Source organism: Sinohyriopsis cumingii, chromosome 15 (genome assembly GCF_028554795.1).
Source record: "Sinohyriopsis cumingii isolate HCF-2022 chromosome 15, ASM2855479v2, whole genome shotgun sequence".
Lineage (NCBI taxonomy): Eukaryota > Metazoa > Mollusca > Bivalvia > Unionida > Unionidae > Sinohyriopsis > Sinohyriopsis cumingii.
In genome coordinates, this window is record NC_142975.1 from 141,260,416 (window position 1) to 141,282,552 (window position 22,137).

Below are 22,137 nucleotides of genomic sequence, written 5' to 3' on the forward strand. Positions count from 1 at the left end.
TGCTGAGATTAGATCCATAACAAAGTCGGCTTAAAATAGATTAGTTCCATACATAATTAATTAAAATATTATTACTGTCACGGTCGTCCCATGCTTTGAAATAACATTCATTATGATCCTTGCGTTTGATCTTGTCCGTCTTAGTAACTCGTGTTGCTATTAGACAATAAATATGTACTATGAGTATATCTTTTACTAACTAACTAGTTCATCATTAATAACTGTGCAAACTTCACAGGTTTTATTAGACGTAATAAATACACAATGATGTCCAGCTAAATGATGATAGCAATAGTACTGACCCTTGTGTTGAGTTTTCCAGATTTGCAGCTTCAAAGCAGCATGCACTTGCTTGTGATTTTGGTAACATATGGCAACGCAGAGTTTGAATTACAAATTTGTTGCAATCATGTTTTGGTACCCAAATATTTCAGTCATAATTTCAGCTATATGTTTTGCACAATGATGACTATTATTTTTTTTATAAAATGATATGTAGACAAAACTATTTTAAAGCTCACTTGAAATTCGGCGTTTGATCATATTTAACTCATAAAACCTTTTGTCTTAATTTTATAACTTTTTGATAACTAATTTCACAAGTATCATCTGGTGTTGTAAAGCTGGTACGTCTAAACACTCTGCAACAGTATCATCTTGTGTTGTAAACGTTGCTATATCTGAATATAATACGTCAGTAAAATGTTATTTGAATAAAGTAAATATTTAAAAACATTGCACTTTTATATTGGAATGTGCCAGTATTCGTAGGACTGTCACGTGTTAAAAGATTAAGAAAGGAAAAGAAATGAATAAACACCTTTTTCCTTAGATCTTTGGCAGACACGGATCCAGGATTTTTTAAATTAGGGCACGCCTTATTTTTTTTTTTAATTTGTTAATTATTATTATTTTTTTAAAATAGGGCAAATGTTAAAAATATAACGTCTTTGCTAAAAAAAAGTCTCTTGGTTACTCAGTTTCTGTTTAAAGTTTCTAAGGAGAATTTAATTATTGCATTCTCATGGTTTAAGCAGATGTGTTTTGCAATTTTAATTAACTTGATTCAGCTCGTAACAACCGACATCAAGGTTGTACTCAGTTGTGAAAGAACTCTTGGAAGACTACCAGGATATATTTTTTGTCTTGTTATAATGTAATGTTGATTACAATATAAAACTATATGAGACTGAAAAAATAAATATTCGATACTTGTGCTGTCAAACGGAATTATAGGTCAAGAAAACGGCAAATGTGAAAATATATAACTTCTCAAAACTTAAACCTTTTAGAATTATGTACATTGCACAAGCAATGGCTTAATTGTTATTCAAATTCAATTATATATATAAAGTCACTGGGGAAACTTTTACAGGTGGCGAGGGCATATTTCACAGTACTAATCATAATGTGATGTGTAAAGGAAATTTTCAGAATTTAGTCCCCCTCCCTCCAAATAAAAGGTTTGAATGATATACAATTATTGTTACTATCGCCATTTGGACTAATAAACCCTGAGAGTGCTGTGTTGTTGCATGACATTGTTAACGATGCTGATTTGCTTCTAATTCTCCCGTCAGAGTACGCTGAATTGTTTCAGAACAATATAGACTCTCTGAGCCAAATCCACATAACTGCTTCAAAACTAGTACTAAACTCATAATCTGACTGAGGTGAAATTCTATAATGTGATTCAATATGCATGCATCTTGCTAAAAGAAAACTGTTCGTGAAATTGATGTGTCCTTGGTTACCATAGCAACCAAATATATAAAATATAGAACAAAAGTATTTGTTGAAAAAAATTTAAATATAATATATATTTTTCCATCAAATATAGCTACTGAAAACGTGCACATGGACCGTTCAATGTTTGTATACATACCACATATACTGATTTCATTATTTTTACGTCAACGCTAGATAATTAAAGTCTTTCTTTCGAACATGTCCAAACATGTCAGTAGGTTATAGATAGATCCCGAATGACGTCATCAGCAGCCTTAATTTGTGGTATGCTGGCAGATTTACCATTGAGTTTATATGGTGTTTGGGAGTTGAAATAAATTAACTGAATCTCAAGATACTGTTGCAAAACATAAATTCATAAACAGGACACAAATCAAGCTTTCTGTAAGTATCTATTTTTGTAATTTATAAGTTGAGTTTATCTCAGTGTGCCATGTTCAAAATGTTAAATTTTGATGGTCACATATAGGGGAAACTGCCAGGTTGCCCATCGTCCAGGTAAAATGGGCAGAATATCGTCTGCTAATGACCTTATCGGGAAGCATCTATAATATATAAATGATGCAATATGTATGTAGTGTTATTGGTCACCAATCGTCTCCATATAAAATATAACACTATTAATTTATCTATAGTTCACTGATAAGAAACTAATACTAATCATAATGAAAATAATAAATAATTATAGAAGTTACTTTGATTGCCATGGCGACCAAAATAAAGCCAGTATTTGAAAGGTTTCAAAGACTTTTAAGAAAACTATTGTTGTTATAATCGTTTATCCAGCTAAAACAGCACTAATTTTTCAGAGAACTCATTTTATTCAGCCTGTTTAATTAATAAGGTAAAATACTAATTATTCTACATGTAGAACAATTTTATATTGATTTTGTTGTTGGCTTAACGCCAAACATCAGCACACGATACATTGCGGCCAGTATAACTGTGGACAATGAACCATATGGAACGCCAGAACTGTCTTAATATAAGTACAAATGCACATCATATAATAAAAAATTCTCATCTTAAGACAGCTCTGGCATTCCATTGAACCAGTCAAAACCCGGTAAGAAGATGCTAGCAATTTTTTTCTTCTTTTCACATACCATCATTGGCTGAGCCCGCCACTCGAACTCACGCGGACAGAGGTGAGATGGCAATGATCGGTGATTATATTTATTTGTGAAGAGTATATTGTTTATACAGTGAAGTCAAAACAAGGGAGAAAAACAGAAAATTAATTTTTCTCATTTGAAGATTTTTGAAAGGCAGATGTATCACAGATATTGATGTAAACACATCTATATGGAATTATATTGTTTGCAATAATAAACCTGACAAATACAAGTGTTTCAATACATGTGACAAATACAAGTATCTCTATACATGTGGCAAAAACTAGTATCTCTGTACAAGTGACAAATACAAGTATCTCTATACATGCAACTAATATAGCAAATACAAGTATCTCTATAGATGTGACAAATACAAGTATCTATATACATGTGACAAATACAAATATCTCTATAAATGTGATAAACGTGATAACTTACATGAAACGTATCTGACGTGTTTATTTTATCAATTGCAGTGGACTCTATTTTTTTTATATATAAAAATCAGATTACGTAGAAATGAAAATAAATTCTTTCAAATATAAAGAAGTGTTCAAAACATTAGGAATTTATTATGGGGGTTAAAGACTCTTTCGATGATCTCTAGAGTCATGCAAAATAAAAATGTTATTTTTGCCAGCTCCACAAATGAATGTTCTGTACGTCTTAACTTTCCTTTGCAAACTATTATATGCAGACTGAATGCATATCACTACTATTAGATATATTAGGTTTGTGATTTCTCTAATAATTGTGTTATTCTGGTGTGAACAGCACAGGTGACTGCACCTGAAATGGAAAAATGATAAAAGCAAACATACACCATTATATAATGAATTAGGCAAACTCCAAAAAGAGTTGAAATCTTTAATTAAGCTGCATTTTTCTTGGGAGGGGGGAGCAGTTTAAGTGCCATAATACATACTTGTTGATATTGCCAGGCTGGTAGTTTTCCGTATGGAAAATAATCCGACCGTATGACCAGAATTTGTCTTCCCATGAGGATCAACCAGAAGATTACAGAAGGATCGCTCCTGGGACATCCTACACATTCTACCCATTTATGTATATTCAATTTGTTTTGGCTTTTGTTAAGGATTTTATATTGTGTGATTTATCTTTATCCATTATTGAGGGTAGGAACTGGACCTACATGTCTAATATCACGTAGGATAAAGACGGTCACTCATTTTGAGTTATGGATACAGCCTTGATTCTAACCTTAGTATTTTCTAGAAATGAAGTCTGTTTTTTTTATATGGAAGTTTCCATTAAGGTGAGAGAGTAGCAGGAATCTATATGACGCTGTTTATAACTTGGAATGTTCTGGAAATGAACTTTAGACAATCTTCCTTGTTCTCAAATTGTGTCTTATGTTTTCTACTGCACCAATCACAAAAATTCTCCATTTGGCATCATACACTTTAGACGTGGAACATCCACTGGGTTGAAAAAATGAACTTTGCAACGTTGATCAAAAACTTTGCGGAGAGATCCTTTGAGATTAGCCAAGCATTAAGAATGAGAATATGTGGGCTGTTGTTAGAAGTGAGCTTCTAGCCATGTGCTGCAGCAGAAGGAGGTCAAATCCTGAAATGGTCAAGTAGAAGATCGCTGAACCAGAATTATGTGGCCACATCGATGCGATCAATATGAGCTGAACAGTGGAGTGCTGGTATTTGTGTATAACCCGTTGGAGCATCCTAAAAGGTGTGAAGGCGTAAGCAAACATAAGATCCCACTTAAGACTAAAAACGTCCACTTCTCCTCGCTTTTATATACAGTTTCTTAGGACGCAGCCAAATATGGTCATACGTCTAGTTCTCGAGTGCACCAGAATCTCAAAGTAAGGCTTCATCGTTTCTTACAGACTATCGTCTGGGTCTATGTACGTTATTAGACAGACAATTTTGCCACAGCAGCTTATTTACCCACTCAGAGGGAATTTTTGGAATTCGTTAGTTCAGTTATCTACACAACTTACCGAGTGTAGTTTTTGCTGACTTTACGATACGAGCGAAATGCATAGTGCAGGAGAGTTTTGCCTGTTTGGTCATAAGGGCGCAATCTTTATTAAATAGTATATAACTGTAGTACCGAAATTAATGAATTGAATATCAATATATTTTAGTAGAATATTACTTTCAATATATTTTAATGAAAAATTACTTTTAATACAATTTAGAGAAAATTTAAATCTTATTACTTTTACTAAAATATTCTGCCCTAATAGAACTTTCCCCTTTTCTTCAGAACCAAGAAAATCTGTAGAAGGTCGGAGACTGGTCATTTGACACTCACTCTATTTAATGTTATATCCCCATATATTTTCATAAGGCCATACTTAATGTTAAGATACCATAGATCCCCATAGGGTGTTCCATCATCCCCCACAACTACTTACGTGTTGTAACATTAATCCAATTGATATAAAAAATATGAAAAAAATTCGTCGTTCACATTTAGTTTAAATAAAAAATTTCCTAACAATTCAACTAATACTAACGTTTAAAAAGTTTTGACTATTACTGTCTTACTTAACAAGGCATACACATATCAATATTCTTATCATCTATATATGTGATAGGAGTGTTGTTGTTGTTGTCGGGTTTAACGTCATTTTCAGCAGACGATAGGCTATACATGGCGGCCAGTATTAATGGTGGAGGAAGAACCCGGGAAAATCCCAAAAAGAACCACCGATCCACGAGAAGCTACTGGCAAGCTTTCTCACATACCCACATTCGCCGAATCGGAGACTCGAACCCACGCATACAGAGGTGAGATGGCAGTGATCTGTAACGGAGAGCGCTTTAGACCACTCGACCACTCGGGGCCCCTGTGATAGGAATGGAATACAATATCTTCATAAATGATTAGCGTATGTTATCAATATATTTATTTTATCATTAAATTATTTATTTAATATATTGCACATGCCCTTAACAGTTGTATCAATTGCATGACAATAGTTGTATAAATAATTTTTAAAGATCCAATTTCACAGCCTGTTTAAAAATTCACGTAAAAGTATTGAAAGTTCACAAAAAGTAATTGTAAATTTGTGTTTTAATTTATGCAGCTTCAACTGCAAATTTTTGGCGCATTAAATTTAAATCTGTATATTTCCATCCTGTATATCAAATGCACTGTTTCTATAATTCGTTATATTTTTCACTTAAAACTTTTTTCTCCTCTTCTTTTTCTTCTTAGGTTTAAATCTTCCTTTAACATTCTCCCTATTCGACGCACTCATGGAACTAACTCTGGTGCTCCGGTCTATCGAGATCACTTTGCGTGGTCTTGAGAAAGAGTGAAGCAACTCATGATTCCAAATTGTGGCGTTAAACATTTCTGGGATGTAGAGCTAAATTAGCTTGGTTCCCTGCACTGATTTATTTACCACACATATGTAACTATATAGATGACTCGTGTAAGTGACCAGTCTAATGATTTGGAATTTTACGAAAGTTTCCAAGATGTACCAAATGATTCAATTGAGTATCCTCTATTTTCACCGCAAATTAGCCAATCAAATCGAAGCGGCTTGTTCAAATGTTAGGAAAACCGAAATGGATCACTTCCAAAGATGAAAACATTTTAGATGGTATATTTGAAGAAGAAAAAAGTAACTAAATTAAATGTTTTGATCTATTTTAAAACAAAATAATATTCACCATTAGTCTTGATCATGATTAGTTCGGTTCTACATCAAGTACATTGAAGCACCACCCAGTGCCACCGTTGACGAAAAGAAGGCACGCATCTGTACTCGATCATCGATGACGATGCTTTGTTGTAGCTGAAACAACAAGCCTTTTGTAAAAAGTTACTGCTATTATTATTCCATCGGATGAAAAACTATATGTATAAAAAGCTCAGAGTCACACATGAGCCTGTTCAAGGCATAGCCTATCATCTTGTCCACAAAATGCTAAAAATTTAGTTCATAATTTCATTTACGGGGTTTAGGTAGACCTATTTTAGAATATGCTTGTGCAGCTTTGATTATGCCTCAGGAAGTATGAATAAGTTGTCTTGGAAAGCATTAATAAACGTAGCCTGGAAAATATATTAATACTTGTCAACAAAGCCTGTCACTACTTAATGAAACAAAAACTAACAAGTAGAAATCAACCTGGATATACTTATGTTATATCATTTGCATAAACTGATAGTAACGAATTTAGCTTTTGTCCAAAACAACTGAACACTAGATATCATTAACACAAATATTAACCACAACTGTCAAATCATCAGAATACCAAATGTTTGTGTGTGTGTGTGTGTGTGTGTGTGTTTGTGGTAAAGGTTGACTCTGCACATTGCAAAAATGTCATGTAACACTGAATTTATCAAGATCAAGTTGAGGCTAGGGTATGGGTTGTTTTCACAGATGTCACGATTGAGTACGCAAATACCCACAATGCAATGCGCGCACACCTTGCGCCACCATCTTGAGTCCCTAACAAACCTTTGTCAACATTAGTCATCATGTATATTCAAGATAATAATCTGATTAGACTGTTGATAAGGACATTTATTTCATCGAAATGATATGTAGATTATACTTAAAATTTCGTGCCCTATAGAACGAAAATAAAAATAAAGCTGGAAGTTACCTTGCTTATATCGAAAGACAGAATAGTGATGGCATTTCTTGTCATTGACGATACTACATTCACATTACTTTATGGGTAGCCTCATTTCCCAATTGGTAGCCTCACTAATTTGATCTCATTTGCCAAATATTGCCCCCAATCAGGCGCCAGCTGGAATGACACGGCCAGAATTGTAGCCTAGTTAATTAGCATATAAATAACACTTCAAAGCAATGTGGTTCTTGGGACAATGCATATCTTAATTAACACTAGTGTTATGTATATTTAATTTGTATTATTTTTTGGCTTTTCCTAATGATTGTATGTTATACACATTGTATTTTGTACTTGACCTTGTCTAAGATGAAATTTACAGTGTGCCTGACCAGGGACATTCATTTTGTAAACAACAAAATACATAGCTAAAATTTTTCAATGATTGTTGATTAAATACATCATTATATTATTGGAGGTAACATGTTTATTTGAATCTGACTCTAGGACATAGCTTTTCACTTGGAAATTCCTGAACTTAATGACATATTGGAATGTTTTAGAGAAGAGGCTGACCTACATATGGGCTCTATTATTGTGTTGTAGCTTTTTATAAAATGATCTCGTTCCCACTTCACTTGCACCATCTCCACTTGATGGACCACTCTTGTGGCCTAAGTGGTTAGAGCATCCACCTATGTTGCAGGAGGTCACAGGCTTGAACCCCAGCTGAGTCATAACAAAGACATCAGATTAGAGGGCCTGGGAAGTAACACACTTTCAGTCTGAATTGAGCTCTTCCATATGCTTACACCATCTGACCTTTCAAAATAATTCCACAGGTTCTGCTTCAAATCAGGGTCTCCACATCTTGGCTCATATTATGGCCACAATGATTGTCATTTCATGTCAGGTTGGAGAGTGTAAATGCAATGCTTCTCATCTTCACTGTTTGCTAAAACTCAATTTCACAGTGTTTGTGTGTGTGTGTGTGATTTAGATTTGTAACGTAGCTTTAACAATTTTTCAGTCATATCGTTACAATGTCTGCAGTGTGGCAGTTTATAGTGATGCCTAGCCCTGGGGCATCATGTCGCAGACATGTAGCATGATGTCCCACCCAGACACATTATCCTGACACCAGGCCAACCGGTCAAGTGAGGCAGCGTTAGTACCATTTTTATAAGTCTTTGGTATGACTCGGCCGGGGATCAAATCCACGGCTCAAACCCACGACCTTCTGCATCCAAGGCAGATGCTCTAACCACTAGTCCACCGGAGCGGTGAATTTCACAACGTACTTACTGGTAAACAAACTTTAATTAGGAAGAAGACTGAAATTACATCTAAATACAATGCAGCTAGTAGATGGGAGTTTTAATTTTAGAAAATTACAAATATATAAAATGTCAAATAGTATTGAAGTTCACACTCACTGCATTGGTGAAAAAGGTTTCAATGTTTACCAAAATCTCTAAGCATGTCAGTGGTATACATTAACTAAAATGATGCCATTTAATTGAACCACATATGAACTAAACCTTTCCACCATTCTGCTTGTTGTGCTTACAGCTGACAACTATTTATATGTAAAACATTGTAATATGCATGCCATACCTTGATCAGCTTGGAATTGTTGTATTTGCTCTGTCTTTCCTCTTATTTTGAGAAAATTAAGTTTAGAAAACATGCTTTAGTACTTGATACAAAAAAGTAAGAATGTAATGGGACATACCTACCATCTGGAAATTGACTAAGATGCTCCTGTATGATCTGCATTGAATAAGAAACTATGCAGTGGCTTACAGACTTGCTTCTTAAAAGTAAAATGGTACTCGTCAAATGTTCTGTTAATAAACATAGTTTCAAAAGTATGTAATTTTCTTGTAACAATTTTTTTGTAAGTAAGTTCATTATTTCAGTTTATTGTGTAATGTATGGTACAACCACTTCTCATCAACTGAGGTTTTTTCCTAGCAATGCCACATTTGATATGAATTTCATATCTCACTTTAAAAACTTAAATAAGAGAAAAATACTACCAGTCTTCTTAAACAAAGATTTGCAAATGCATCATTTTATTTGAATCGGTAGTTTCATAACACACCGCTCCAGGTGGCCTAGTGGTTAGACTGTCTACCTCGGATGCGGGAGGTTGGTGGTTAAATCCCTGGCCAAGTCATACCAAAGACTTGCAAAAATGGTACTAACAGCTGTCTCATTTGGTGCTAAGCATTAAGAGGTTAGTGTTAGGACTGGTTGACCTGGTGTCAGGATAATGTGACTGGGTGGGACATCGTGCTACATGTCTGCGGCATGATGCCCCAGTGCTAGACATCACAATAAACTGCCACACTTCAGACATCATAGCGATATGACTGAAAAATTGTTAAAATTATGTTAAAAATCCAAATCACACACACACAGAGTTTCATAACACATTCATATGCTTGATCTTGTACGCAGTCATTGATTTTGTAAATATTTACAGGCAGATTTTGTAAAACCTTGCTAAACTAAGCCTTGCACATGTAAATGTTGCAGCCTTATTTATGAATACAGGGCCTAATTTTTTTTCTTGAACTGAAAATGTAATGGAAGAAATTCTGCCTGCCATTTGAATAAAAAAGGTGTGAATTTTCTGAATACATGGAGATTTTAATGAATAAATGATGTGAGGGCTTTTAAATATTAGGTGCACAAAAATTTGTATTCTGTTGATTTTGTGTACAATTTTAAAACAAAAGCAGCACGAATCCCTCAGTTGTGCATTCTGGAATAGATCCGGTTTACAGATCCAGTTTGCTAGCAACTCCCAGTGTACAATGTGAATTTTTCTTTTCCAGATTTCCTGAACCATTGATCATTGCCAATCAAAGAAGTAAACCATGAGTCTCGCCAGTTTAAAAGAGAAGCTTACTAAAGGCAAGGACCACTCCAGTGATGAAAGCATGACCTTTGATCTTACTGGTCAAACCCAATGGCTTGAGCTTATATTCTCCCAAGGGAACAGACCTGAGGACTGGCAGAAATTCATCAACAGTGTAAAAGAGGGCACTCAGTTCCCAGATGATATCACCAGATATAATTTTATTTGTGATTTGTATGATAAAGCTTTTAAGGAAATCAAGGCTGATGATAATAGAACCAATGAAACTTATGCAGATTTATTCATTGACTATGCCAAATTGAAGAAAAAACATATTCCTGATGAAGCCTTGTACATTCTGAGCCAGGCCAGAGCTATCTGTAGAAAATTTGCTGTTGTCCATGTTGAATCAGCTGAGCAGGAAAGGCATCAGGGAAACGAGGGGAAGGCTAAAAAGATTCTTGAAAAGGCCCTCTTGTTTGAGGCTAAACCAGCAGAAATGATAAAAGAGGCTCTGAGGAGGTTGAAAGAGGGCAGACCTCAGTTATACAGTCCAAAATTATCTTCAGCATTTCTAGGTGGTGGAAAAGAAGTTTCTGCAGGTATTGGAAATGAAATTGAACTCAGTGGTAAAAAGACAGATATTAAAGAAGAATCATTAGCTGATAGAGTGAAAAGCAGTAAAGCAAACAAGGACTCAGACACAGAACCATTTAGGCAACCACAAAATGTTAACAGTAAGCCACTGCTTAGATCCTACCATAGTACACCAGATATGGGAAGTGTCAAGAAAATAGTTCCTTCATCTGGATCAGATTTTTTTTTAAAACGTCGGGCTGCAGATATTGGTTTGCCAATGAGAGTTAAGAAACTCAACATGCCATTTCATATGACTGATGAATGTGGAGAAGAGGATGACACACAAGACAATGATACATTTGATGGTTTCATACCACTAGATGCCTCACAGCAAAGCAACAGGACATATTTGTCCAGCCAAGGTACCCACACATCAGGCTATATGTCGATGACAAATACAGACACTATTCCCATGGAGAGAGAGGACTCCTCGACCTTAAAACAGCAAGATCAATGTCCAGATGACAAACATGTCAGGGTAGAGGAAGTGAATGATAACCTTCCAAAACCAAATATACAGAAACCAGAGGCAGAAAAAAATAAAAATTCCATGACATACTCTATTAAACGACCATGTCAAATACTGCCTCCCACTCAGGATCAGTTACAGTTGCCACGACAGCTGTCTTCACAAATGGACCCTCTAGATCAACAGAAGGTCTCAGGAATTAGCACTCCTTCAGTGAACTCGCTTGTGGCACCATTACAAATACCAGCCACTCCAAATCTGGCAAATCTCAAGGTAATGAAAGTAAATGGACAGTCATATTCTGTACTGGACATTGTTGGACAGGGTGGTTCTAGCAAGGTTTATCAAGTCATGGATTTAAATGACAGCAAGAAGAAGCTAAAGGCCATTAAATGTGTGAATCTGGAACATGCAAATCAGATGATTGTTGAAGGGTACAAGAATGAAATCAAATTGCTGAAAAGGCTTCAGTACTGTGACAAGGTTATTAAAATGTATGACTATGAGTATGATGCAGAAAACAATAAACTCTATGTTGTCATGGAAGCTGGAAACTGTGATTTGGCTATGTTTTTTCGTAGTCAGACCAAAGAAGGTAAACGTTTGTCTGACAATTTGATTAAATTCTACTGGGAAATTATGTTGCAGGCTGTGCAAGCCCTACACAAAGAGGGTATTATTCACTCTGACCTTAAGCCAGCAAATTTTCTGATGGTCGATGGAAATCTTAAACTGATTGATTTTGGCATTGCAAAAGCCTTGCAACAGGACAAAACAAGTGTGATTCTAGAGACACAAGTTGGTACCCTAAACTACATGAGCCCTGAAGCCATAATGGACAGTTGTGGAGGAGATCCAAGTAACAAGGGGCGACCCAAATTCAAAATTGGTGTCAAGAGTGATGTTTGGTCCCTTGGGTGCATACTTTATAATATGGTGTATGGAAAAACACCATTTCAGCACATTCGCCATGATTTTGCCAAACTACAGGCAATTATAAATCCTGATTTTGCAATTGACTTTCCTGAGGCAGCAGATATGCAGGTCATTGATGTCATGAAAAAGTGTCTACATCGAGATCCAAAACAACGACCATCTATTGATGAGCTACTTTTTCATCCATACTTGATTGGAATTAAGAAGGAAGAAGCCATAGAGGAGAAAACAATTTCTCACATACACATCGAAGCTTTGATTTCCAAACTTTCTGATCAGTCGACCCTCTCCCCAAGCAGTCTTAATACCATTAAGAAACTGAAGTCTGTGCTAAATAAGATCGATAATCCAAACTCCATTTCCTCTCTAGAGATGGGAGATGAGGCAAAGGATGGTGCATCCAATTTATCCCAACGGCAAAATATGGCTGCCTCCACAGACAATAAATATAACCCAGAAAACAATCCATTCCGACACGTTAACCTAAGTCGGCCAGGAAAGTCAGTCCAAGGCCCTAGTGCAGCCAGCATTAAGCAAGTCCGAGCACCTCTGCAGAGCCTGAGCATTAAAGACTATCAAATTCCAGATGGAGCAAAATGATCGTTATCTTCTTGAGATCTTTCTTGATTCTAAATAATGGCGGAATCATGATACTTGGCTATATTAATATTAATTAATATTATTAATATTCTTTAAGATTAGATATGGGAGTTGCTTTTCCACTGCCAGCAACATCAACAATGTCTAGTTTTGTTTTCAGGATTTTGAAAGTCACATATCTTCTAAATCAGTTGCCACATCAAGTAACACTTCATCACAATATCACAATAAGTCTAGGGTTGATTTTACATAAATTTCAAATAACTCCTTAGTTATTTGACTTGCATGTCTGAAAATAGGTTATGTGATCACTGACCTAAGTATCAGAAGATTTCAGATTGACACACCTTAATAATCCATAGAATCCAATCCAACCCCTCCCCAATCCTCCAGAAAGTTAGCCCTCAAGTTAGGCATAGCATTTGTTGAGATCTCAACACTATGATGATATTTACGCTTTCTGATTGAGAAAAAAAAGATTTTCACATGCAATTGACTTTAGAGTCCAATCCTACCACTAAGAACTTAAGCCCTGGAGTCATGACTTTGAAACTTTCGAGGTCTCCACTCCATAATATTATGTATACTTACTGGACATAAAAAGACAAATTTATGCATGTAACTGACTTTGTCTCCCAAGTCCATCCTTATTCCCCTAAATGACTTTGCCCTAGATCATGCCTTGAAAACTGTTGAGATCCCAACCCTATGACTATGTAGATACTTGTTGGGCATGAATGCACATATCCAGCTAACATTGTCCTCATTCTCGGGACTCAAACCTTTGGATTGGAAGTCAAAATGGAGAACAGCAGGGATACATGTCTTCCAAATATGGAATTCTTTTTTGTTTTATTTGGGTTTTTTTAAACATTTTTTATGTCAGGCTGAATCAATGACAAATTACATACACTTACAGTCAGTAAATGATGAAAGCAATGTTCACTTTGATCAAAATTGTTAATCTGTATATTTTGTTGCATATAAATTATGATTGTCTGAAAAGCAGTGGCACAGGTTATCATAAGTGACTCAAAATTATGTCCATGACAATTCAGTACATTATAGGAGTATGTGACTTTTCAGTGTGTTATTATTTATTTTGAAACTTGCCAGCGCCCATTAGAACAATGAAGGTAATTTCATCAGATGTTCTCTAAATTGCTAAATTTATGGGACATAATTGATGTATATTCTCGATATGTCTGGTCATAACATTTATTATGAGCACATTATTTACTTACACTAGTGTTTAAATTTTAATGAAAATTTCTTCTAGAGTGTATTATCTCACTTTTTGTAATGGTTTTCAACTTCTCATGCAGTCAGATTATAAACCTATTTTGTTCCTTCAGAAATATCCTGATGCTATGAAGAATTTGCATGTTTGCACAATAAGTGCTTTGGATTTAGATTTCCTGGTATTCTGTTGTAACAGTTCAGGATAACAAAATCTGTATTAAGTATTTTAATTTTTTTATAGTTATTTTCAGAATTGCATGAAAAGTGGAAAGCCATAATGAAACCTGTGAAAACTTGTTATCAGCTCTGTAGAAATAGATGTTGATATTTTAACTTCTTATTTTGCCTGTGAATGGTGAGACATAGGAATTAGTTTTCTGCAGCAACATCATTTATGTCAAGGCTGTGTTCATGTGTATGAAGGTCAGGTGCCTTCTTTATAAACAGCCGTATTCAGTCCTCTTCATTTAAACATACCTGCTATACAGGGAAGGCAGTATAAACATACCTGCTATCAGTGTGTTTATTAATTGTACAAGTACAAGGGTTTTCTACAAAAACAGGGTTGTTTACATTTTTTATATACTTCAAAAGCATTTATTGATTTACTGAATACAGGCTGGTGCTAGCAGCAAAGTTGCTGGGGTAAATTCCTGGATCATGGCACCTAATGACACCATTGGCTTTACAGGGAAGGCAGTTTAAACATACCTGATACACAGGGAAGGCAGTTTAAACATACCTGATACACAGGGATGGCAATTTAAACATACCTGATACATCGGGAGGGCAGTTTAAACACACCTGATACACAGGGATGGCAATTTAAACATAGATGATACACAGGGAAGGCAGTTTAAACATACCTGATACACAATGGCAATTTAAACATACCTGATACATTGGGAGGGCAGTTTAAACATAGATGATACACAGGGATGGCAATTTAAACATAGATGGTACACAGGGAAGGCAGTTTAAACATACCTGATACACAGGGAAGGCACTTTAAACATACCTGATACATCGGGAGGGCAGTTTAAACATACCTGATACACAGGGATGGCAATTTAAACAGAAATATCTGTCATGGTATTTTGATTACTCTTGAGCTATTTAGAAAATTGTATAAGATTCTAAATTCTATCTATTTGGGACCATTCTGAGTTAGAAGTGTCTTCTCAGTGTTCTAAGTATGCTTATCTGAAAATCACTTAACTGAAACTTTGGGATGATGTTACTGTCTGTGTATATACTAGGATTACCCATCATGCCTGAATATGCAGAAAGATGCTACATCGTTGTCAGTAAGGTTAAAGTGCAGAGTTAAAGTTTATGAAAGTTACACATCTTCTACACCAGTTGCTGATTCAACTGAAACTTTGTTAGAAATATTACTACATGTGTCCTGTTTGTGCCCTGATATGTGGCGTGTTCCTGTCTTGCCTTGCATAAGCACAGGCCTTTGTCATCCTAATACCTTTTATATGTGAGAGATGCCATTCCTCAGAACACTTGTATGTAGTGTCAGAGTGATCTGCAGAAGTAAGCAAGGGAAAGGAAACTATTTGTAAGCAGTGGCAGCAACACACCTGTGTCAATGTTAGGTTAACCTTTCACGGGCTTGACTTTCATAATTAGGACACTTAGCTTTGAAGGACACTTAATATTCTAAATTTCATCATTATCATACTAGTCACATTAAAATTTAGATCTCCAGCATAATGGAGATATGACAGGCACCTAGTTCTTATTCTAGTGACCTTTGGGATTCCTGTCTGCTTATTTATTATAGCTTATTGAATAAAGCATTGCATGTAATCTTAGAGAGGATTATCATTAGCTCCAATGGATGTTTTTCCTTTTCAGCATGAAAACTAATTTGACTGGTCAATCAAAAGGTCCACAGAACATGACCTTTCATTGGTGCGTCAAATTATCTTACTGATAAGCAGTTCTTAATTTTAATCAGACCGAGTTAGGTGTATCTTTTGTCACTGTGTGTGTGTAGAATTTCAAAACTTGAAGAGTACACTATATGTCTAAAAAGCTTGTAGATTTGTGGTTCCTATAGATGTCACATTATTGTATTTTTTGCATGGTGTAAATATGTACAGAGTACAAGGTATATTGTCAATGTAATTTGTAGAATTATTGGACATCTTGGGAAAAGAATGATAGAAAAAAAAGCATGTAAAATATATCTTGGTTATCTGGTGGTGACCAGGGCATGATTGATGGCATAAACAAAGCAAGATATAATTAAATGTGTTTTTTAATTTTCAAATAGAAAGATAAAAAAACATTCATGAAATCTTTTTTTCAGCTGGCCTACTCATCTTTTGTCCTAAAATTTAGTGAGTGTCTCTAACTTTAAAGTTGTAAAGAGAGACAGCAATTGAAAATTGAAGTATCTCCATAAAATAGACATTTATTGTTAAATAGGTCTTGAATGCATGTTTTTTTTCTTCATGATGTTGTTTGCACTATCTCACTCAAGAGTCACCTGTCTTTTATGACCCCCACTGTAATCTTAACCTCCCTCTCTCTCTCTCTCTCTCTCTCTCTCTCTCATTTGATTTTCTAGATCCTATTTACATTGTATAGCATACCATTAGCATGACAGATTTTTTTGGCAGTGTGGACCAGAATTGCTGTAGGTAAAGTACCTTGATATTATCTCTCTATCTGTCTGTCTCTCTCTACCTGTCTGTCTCTCACTGATATGCTATATATGTGACACTGCTTATCATGAATATCACATTGATTTCTGTATTTAAGGGCCACAACTTCTTATGTGTATGTACTAAGCATATTGTTGTAAAAGAACTAATTAATTCTTGAAATTCTGAATATTGTTTATTTTATTGATAAATCAGCCAAGAAAGTTTTATGCAAAACAAAAAATACTGTTTAGTGTGAATGATTCATGTTTTTATATAAATATAGACTGTACATCCAACATGTTTCTCAGAAATCTCAGTTTATAGATCAAAGAAATGTATTTTGAGGTCCAATATAATGTACATGCTTTTTCATTTTTTGGCATGCATATACTGTGATCCTGTCTATCCATTACATTTTCCTTTTCTGCATAATAGCTTAAATTCTACTGCATGTACCATCACCAGTTTTTGTGGATAGCTTGCACTTGGGGGGTAAGGAAGAAACCTATCAGTTTTGAGGTCAAAGATCAAGTCACTATGACTGAAAAAAGATTATTTTTTTTCTTCCATCCTAACTTTAGTTCATTGGTTTTTGCATTGCAATGTTAGTTATAGACTACATACCTTGACCAGAGTTTGTGTGGGACTTGCATCTAAGATGTGGAACAGACCTATTGATTTGGGGGTCTCAAGGTCATTGCAGCTCAAACAAAAATGGATTTTTCAGGATAATGTTTAATCTAGTGTAAGTTCCTTAACCAAACTTTGTGGATGACTTGCACTTTGGACAATAAGACTCATATAGATTCCATGGTCCTGATTTAATTGGTCTAGGTCATGATAAGTCTAATATAGATTCCATGGTCTTGATTTAATTGGTCTGGGTCATGATAAGTCTAATATAGATTCCATGGTCTTGATTTAATTGGTCTGGGTCATGATAAGTCTAATATAGATTCCATGGTTTTGATTTAATTGGTCTGTGTCATGATAAGTCAAATATAGATTCCGTGGTCTTGATTTAATTGGTCTGGGTCATGATAAGTCTAATATAGATTTCATGGTCTTGATTTAATTGGTCTAGGTCATGATAAGTCTAATAAGAAAATAATGTTTTCTGCACCAAAACTTTATTTCAAGACAGTATACCTTCACCAGGGTCCAGATCAGTGATACCAATAATCAGTAATCTCCAGAGTCAACAATACATTGTTAGATTCTAAAAAGAGGCTATTAAACACAGGCAGGCATATAATGTATCTTTCAGTGTACTCTAGTGTTTAAGTATATGGGGTACAATTCTGTGACCTTTGAGGTTAAGCATAAGCAAGTTGTTTTCAGTTGTCACAAATGCTGATATGGATATTTTTCATATTGGTTGTTTTCAAATTCCTTGTTTAGTGATATAAAGGAGTAAAAAATTATTTAGAAAATCTAAAAACAGTTATGATCCATCTCTAGTCCATGGATAATATCTTTTTCTGAAGAATCTATGGTCTTTAGGGATAATGTTTTTATTAGAGTTTACCACAAAGTACCATCAAAGAGCATTATTACATGTACATATTAGCCATGTCAAAATAGTGTGAAAAATTAAGGCTGGCCTCAGTCATGATACTGATGTGCAGGCTTGCAGTTAACATCGGTTAACAGATGTCCGCTAGGTAAAGTTTTATGGCTACAGCAACCTAACACTGCAAACACATGGTGACCGGATGGGAGTTGCATGCCTGCACTTTGATATTATAACTTCATCAGGCATTGATTGTTCATGGTAAATTGTCATTTGCTTTCTTTAGTAAGACTTTGCTGGTCCTAGTTTCATAAAACTTATCAACTAGAATACATAGACTAGTGAATTGGAAATTATATCAGTTTATTAAATGCTTGTAGAATTAGACTTAAGATGAATATCTCAGTTTTAAGCTGTTATCTGTAGTAAATGTAAGTAACATTAAAACAGAAGTAACATGACCAACTTTTTCATACTTATGTATTGTGTATTTTGACTACAAGCAAAACTGTTCAAGATGCAAAGCATAAACCTTAAATGTGAAGAGTTGCTTAATATGTTTAGCTCACTTTACAAAGTAGATAGAAGATATTGTACTATCCTGGCATTGGTGTCCACACATAAAACAATATACATATGTATACACTCACTGAATGTTGACCATTTCTTTTAATATCAGTAATATGTTACCTATGGAATTACTCTTGTCCATACAGTATGAATTCATTGCATATATGCATGAACCTCCACAGAGAAACTATTACACTCAAAAAAGTTGGTGCAGGAATTACATGCCCCAGATATCTATATGGAAGTGACATAACACTAGAATAAAGAAGTAGGAAATGTGTGATTGATTATGAAAAAAACAATGATCCAGTGTAATTTCAAGAAATTGAAATGACTGATGCAATTCATTATGGTCATAGATAGATTGAAAGATAAAAAGAAAACAACTGATAACAATTATTACAAAAACACTGTACACTCTAAAGAGGACACTACCATAAGATGAGCAGCAGTAAAGACCGCCTTTCCAATAATACTGGTCACAAAAGACCCATCTTTTGCCATATTACTTCTCCCATGAGGCCTCAAATATTTAACCAACTGCTGGAAGACCCCTTTGCATCAGTCTGGGACTGATTACAGAGTCCTGTTTTGTGGGCTTGCAATTCTGTTAAGTTTTAACATTTTGATTTTGGTGAGTTCAAAATGATCTGCCATTTTATGACTAATGAGTTCTGAAAGACCCTCTATTTCTATCTGCCCACATGGTTTGGTAGTAGACACAAAGATTAAACTATCTCCTGACAATATTTCACCATGTTCTTCTCAATATATGCTGTTTACAGGTATTTTACTCTACACAGCAAATGTATCTTTAGGTTGAAATTTTGTACCCTTGAACAGGGACATCTTGTCAATTTCTCTCCCATGCTCACTCACTTATTTTCTCACTCTGATTGCCTACAGAGTTATATCTAAATATTTTTTCAATGTTTAAAAGTAGTTAATCCCCTGTAATATGCTTAGCAAAAAATCTAAATTATTGAGCTGTAGGGCTTACTCAGAAAGATAAAATCTGGTGAACTGTGGGTGACCATTTCTGGAATTCTGCCTAAATGCCACGAACATATTTTCATGTATTCCTCATCTCTGAACAAAATGGATGACACTGTATATTCTGCTACCTTTGTTCTTGTCTATTTACACTTCAGAAGTAATGTGAGTTATCAACCTGAGTCTCAAGAAAGAAGTTCTTCATTGGTTCTCAAACAACGTTCTTGATTTTAGGGTGATAATGACCACAAGAGCATTGTTCTTGTGTCTTGTCAAAGGACAGCCCCTAACCCTTCCTTAATTTTAATAGTACATTTTTGGGAATCAGTTGGGGTAGATTTTTAATCTGCACATAATGTTCTGAAAAATTCAGATAAAACATTTTTTTTATTGGCCCAGGCTGATATGAAAGTAAAGTTCATTAAAAAAATATTCACCATCACATACATTTGTGACTGGTTGTTTTTACTCAGTATGTTTTGGAACAGGCAATCAGACTTAGAAACCAATTTATAGTGAAGTTTTAGCTCACCCGCATGAATAGAAAAAGATATAATGTTATATTCCCATTGTGGATACATGTGTACTTCTATAATATCCCCCCTCAGCCAATACCATCCTTTTTAAAAAACAAAACTATCATCCTTGTCATCCTTACATATCAACACCCACTCACCTAATGACCACACAATTTTTAGATGCAAAAGAAGCAGTATTAAATACAATTTAAATCCCTTATCAATAAAATTTACATTTTCTCCATAACCACCTTGTAATGACTATTTTAAAGTAAAAATAAATAGCTCAATCTTTAATGTCCCTTCTCTCCTATTTTAAACAACTAATTTGCCACACAGGATTGGATCTAAAAGAAAAGGTGTCTGTTTATCTGCCTGTCACTCTGTGTGTGTGTGTGACAGAAACAGAATAGAATGTTTTAAAATAAGTCATCGTTTTTTTAAATCAATGTTTTTTTTTATATAAGCCCCACTCATTTAAACATTTATTAATGCAGGAGGATTATGGCTTGTACATTCCTTTTCATGTACAAATACTAAATATTAAACATTAACATCAAGGTTGAAAACACTGTAAAGTAAGACTAGACTTCCAGTGATTTAGTAGAGTGTCAATTTGCAATCAGTGCTAAAGAAAATAGATAACCATAATATTCAGAAAACCATTTTTCTAGTTTTAATTGTTTCTAAGTATGGGAATATCAGTCTAGTGTCTAAGGATGTAACTTTATTGAATGTACTCAATAAACAATTTCTCACAAAAAGTTTACAAAAAGCAGGCACTCTCAGTCTAGTATGACTGTCTTTTTGTAACATGTCAACTTTATTTTGGCAGGAAATGTTAATAAGAATTAAGTTATGCCCCAGCACTGCCATTTTTAAAATACAAAAATTAGCCAAAATTAGATAAAACATTGTTACAATTAAATTGAGTCAATAAAATCGCTTTGAATGACCGCATGGAAAAGTCAATGACCTAAAAAAATAATTTCTGAAAGCATTTGTTATTTCCTTTCTTGTAGTGCCCTTGAATAATACAGTACATAATACATTCATGTCTTCATATTGTGTGCAATATCGTTAAAAAACATTTAATGCAAATCCAACTTGAGTTCAAATGGACAAGCAACAACTACTGGAACTTTTGTTCAATGTAGAGCAAAGATATTTATGTTCACAGGAACCATACTTTTCAAGTTTGTCTTGAAAAGCCATGGATGAGTAGGGTCCAGGCTTTTTAAAAAGTCAGCAGTGATATTGTTTCTGCATTAACAAAATTACTAAGAACACCATTGAATAAATATCCTGATGTAAAACATATCCCTAGATACAATTACTGTGGACCTGGTACACACCAGCTGGATATATGACTTAAAGCACCAGTAAATCATGTAGAGAGGAATTGCAAGTTCTTCCAGAAAATACAGAATTGCCACTAAGATTTGCTTTAAAATGTGGACATGTCACCTCTAAGTTGATTCACAATAGTATGGTGGCCAAAAAAGCAATGTCATAGGGACTATCTATTACTTGCTGTCAAGCGGGGGCAAACTATAGTGAATCTGTAAGCACCCATGGGATGTTTCTGACATCATATCAGTCTCCAAGATATTCCACAGACATGTCATGTTTGAGATCTTTCTGCATAATAATCCATGAAACA

General features: G+C 34.8%; 1 protein-coding gene across 1 annotated transcript; it reads left to right on the plus strand.

Annotated features, from left to right (window-relative positions):
* The first annotated feature begins 6,407 nt into the window (after nucleotides 1-6,407).
* On the plus strand, nucleotides 6,408-18,854 carry LOC149782928 (dual specificity protein kinase TTK-like). Its single transcript, XM_089934485.1, has 2 exons — nucleotides 6,408-6,492; nucleotides 10,306-18,854. Exon 2 carries the CDS (start codon nucleotides 10,348-10,350, stop codon nucleotides 12,970-12,972), a length of 2,625 nt encoding a protein of 874 aa, XP_089790611.1. The 5' UTR covers nucleotides 6,408-6,492; nucleotides 10,306-10,347; the 3' UTR covers nucleotides 12,973-18,854.
* Nucleotides 18,855-22,137: the final 3,283 nt, after the last annotated feature.

Coding starts and splice junctions, on each gene's coding strand:
- LOC149782928 (XM_089934485.1), top strand. CDS start 10,348: ATGAGTCTCGCCAGTTTAAAAGAGAAGCTTACTAAAGGCAAGGACCAC.